This window comes from Amphiura filiformis, unplaced genomic scaffold (genome assembly GCF_039555335.1).
Source record: "Amphiura filiformis unplaced genomic scaffold, Afil_fr2py scaffold_123, whole genome shotgun sequence".
Taxonomy (NCBI): Eukaryota; Metazoa; Echinodermata; class Ophiuroidea; order Amphilepidida; family Amphiuridae; genus Amphiura; species Amphiura filiformis.
The window spans coordinates 176,249-179,285 of NW_027305587.1; the positions used below are offsets into that span (position 1 = coordinate 176,249).

The 3,037-nt window shown below is 41.7% G+C and overlaps 1 protein-coding gene across 1 annotated transcript; it reads right to left on the reverse strand.

Annotated features, from left to right (window-relative positions):
• Positions 1-829: 829 nt before the first annotated feature.
• LOC140145056 (craniofacial development protein 2-like) lies at positions 830-1,699 on the reverse strand. The gene has a single exon (XM_072166843.1). The coding sequence runs from the start codon at positions 1,697-1,699 to the stop codon at positions 830-832; it is 870 nt and encodes a 289-aa protein (XP_072022944.1).
• Between the last annotated feature and the right edge of the window lie 1,338 nt (positions 1,700-3,037).

Consider the following 3,037-nt stretch of genomic DNA (forward strand, 5'->3'; position numbering starts at 1 on the left):
CAAAGCTGGAGATTTCCTTTCTTGGTGAGTGTAATCACTAGAGACTGTGTCCAAGGTGTAGGCAATTTGCCGGTCTTCCAAATGTTGTTACATATCTTTGTAAGCATGTCAATAGCTGCATCACCTGCTGCTTGAACAAGCTCACCTGGAACGTTATCTATGCCTGGTGATTTGCCCTTTTTCAGTGCTTTCACAGCGGCTTCTACCTCTTCTCTCAGGATAGGCTGACTTTCCTCATTATCTGGGTAATACTATGGGCAGTCTAGGATTGATGGATCACCTTGCAGTTTGTAGTTGTACAAGTCAGAGCAGTACTCCGTCCACCTACTAAGAATCTCCTTTTCTTCCACTAAACACTTCCTGTTCTTGTCCTGTATAGTTGCAGATCTGCTGTTCTTTACAGTGGTTAAATTCTTTACCAGTTGGTATGCTTTTCTACTGTTACTCTTGTTCAGGCTTGACCCCACCTCTTCACATTGCTGTCCAATCCAGTTTTCCTTTGCTTCTTTAATGCCTTTCTTAACCAACTTGTTGGCCTCCCTATATTCTCTTGCTCCATCTGGATTGTTCCGTTTACACTTCAACTCTCTTCTCCTATCGCAGAGCTCCAGCACTTCCTTTGTGATCCATGGCTTCGTCACATGGCGGTGTTTGCCTAAGAGCTCAGAGGCGGTCTCAGTGAGAGCTGTATTAAAGGTGTCCGTTAAGGAGTCCAAATCCAGGTCTGTATCTTTCATGCAGATCAGCGGAGCAAATTTTCCTCCGATGTTGGCTGCGAATTCCCTTGCCACGTCAGGGTCCTTCAGTTTCTCGAGGTCAAACTTTACCCTCAGTTGTTTGGGTTTCTTGGGTTTTTTTTCAGTCTCACTCTGAAGGTCATCATCACGAGATCATGGTCGCTTCCTACGTCAGCACCTGGAAAGCTGCGGGTTCTTGCAACATTAACACCAGAGCGAAAGCGCTTTTTGACCAAGATGTAATCAATCTGGTTATGATGGTTTCCATCAGGGCTGTGCCATGTCCATCTTCTTGGAGGCTTATGTTGTCCAAGGGTGTTGGCTAGCACAAGGTTGTTGTAGGTAGCAAAGTCCAACAATCTGAGGCCTCTGTCGTTTGTTTCCGGGTTACAGTAAGGGCCACACACTTCCTTCCAATCTGATTGAGCGTCCTCTCCTACTTTGGAGTTCCAATCTCCCATTACTACTAGGATATCCTTCTTTGGTGTTTCATCCACGAGTGTCTGAGTTTGGCTGTATAATGACTCCAATTCATCATCTCCATGACTCGTAGTTGGAGCATACACTTGAATGATGGTGATATTAAAGGGAGAAGCCCTCAAACGAAGAGTGATGAGTCTTTCCGAAACTGGTTTGCAACCCATGACGGCATTTACGGTATCTTTGTGGATGATAAACCCCACTCCGTGCTCATGCTTCAATTCGCTTCCACTGTAGTAGAGCTTATGACCTTCATCAGTGCACATCTCGCCGTGGAATTTCCAGCGTGCTTCACTGAGCCCTATGATGTTCCATTGGTACCTATCAAGCTCATGGGATAATTCCTCTAATTTCCCATCAGGTCTCAGAGTTCTAACATTCCATGTTCGAATGGTAATGTTGTCTCTACCTCGGATCTTTGTCGCACCAGTAGCATACTTATCACCTCTGTCCTGGCTACGCCCAACAGAAGGCGCGGTCATTGGTCCGGGCTGCGACCGATCCGGTATGTTCAATTTATTTATTGTCATACTGTCATCGATTGGTGAATCTTAGGCAATTACAGCTTGGCGGAGCCTATCCCTCTCCAAGCCGTCGTCCTGGTCTGTCCGCCACCTGCTGAACAATTGAATATATGAATACAAAACCCACCCAAGTCCATACGCTGGCCAAATTGAGTTAAGCATGGGAAATTGTTGCTATACATAGGCCTGTCATATGTATGAAAGAACAACTCAAATTCATCATCTGTGTCTACTGAGCATGTGAGAAATAGCATGTATGAAAGAACCACCCAATTCCGTGATTTGAGTCTTGTAACACATTGATTGAAATCCAGTATGTATAAAAGTCCACTTGTAACACATTCATTGCTGGAGAGTGACTTTTGAAAAATAAAATGGGTTTAATAAAGGAACGTGTGTGTTTTTTATTACATGTCAGAATGCTTATCTACATTATACATACCTGTATTCTTTATTTTGTATTATCTTACTAGTGGTAATCTCATTCCAACGTTGTTGTCTTTGTATATGATTCAAAAAACTACCCAAGTCCAAAATTTAAAATGAACCCTACAAAGTCCCTGAAATGCTAATCGTCATACTTTATACAGTTTAATCCACTCATTTGCACGTAAAACTTACCATATTGACCAGGTAAATCTAACTTAAGGAATTACAATGACTAGCGGGACACCCGCGCTACGCGCGGGTCCCCGCTAGGTGAGTAAATGGGAGCGTTCACTAAAACGGGAGGCATTACTGAACAGGTAGAATCATTGAAAAGGTAAATTTCATTTATCTGAGTCTGACCCTCGTTAAGCCTAAGTTTCCATTTTAGTTTCTTTCTTTCTTTTTAGTTTCTTCTACATGTGCCAATTTTGTTCCATTTTTTAAAAACATTTTGCTGCTAAGCTTGCAAAGTTACCATGTTTTTTATTTACTCAATCCCGTTCCCATTATTTTCTAAATCTGTCCTTTCTTACATTTCCCTGTTGACTTCATTTTTTATTTGCTGCTTAGCTTGTGATTTCCAATTTTCATGTTATTTATTTAGTTCTGTCCTCAGTTTAATAGCCTTTTTTATTTAAATCATCTAATTTTATTAGATTTTATTATTCTTTCCTTCTTTAGCCTATTTTATTCCCGTTTTCATTTTCTCACTGTGACTAACTATAGGCTAACCCACATACTCGTAGGCCTACCTGTTTGTCCTCATTTTGTTTTCTTTTTTAATTACAGTAGGCCTACCTCTTCATGTTGTTTGTACTTTTTAACACACATCTTTCCCCCGTATTTATTACGCCTACGGTCGGTCGT

Coding starts and splice junctions, on each gene's coding strand:
- LOC140145056 (XM_072166843.1), bottom strand. CDS start 1,699: ATGACCGCGCCTTCTGTTGGGCGTAGCCAGGACAGAGGTGATAAGTAT.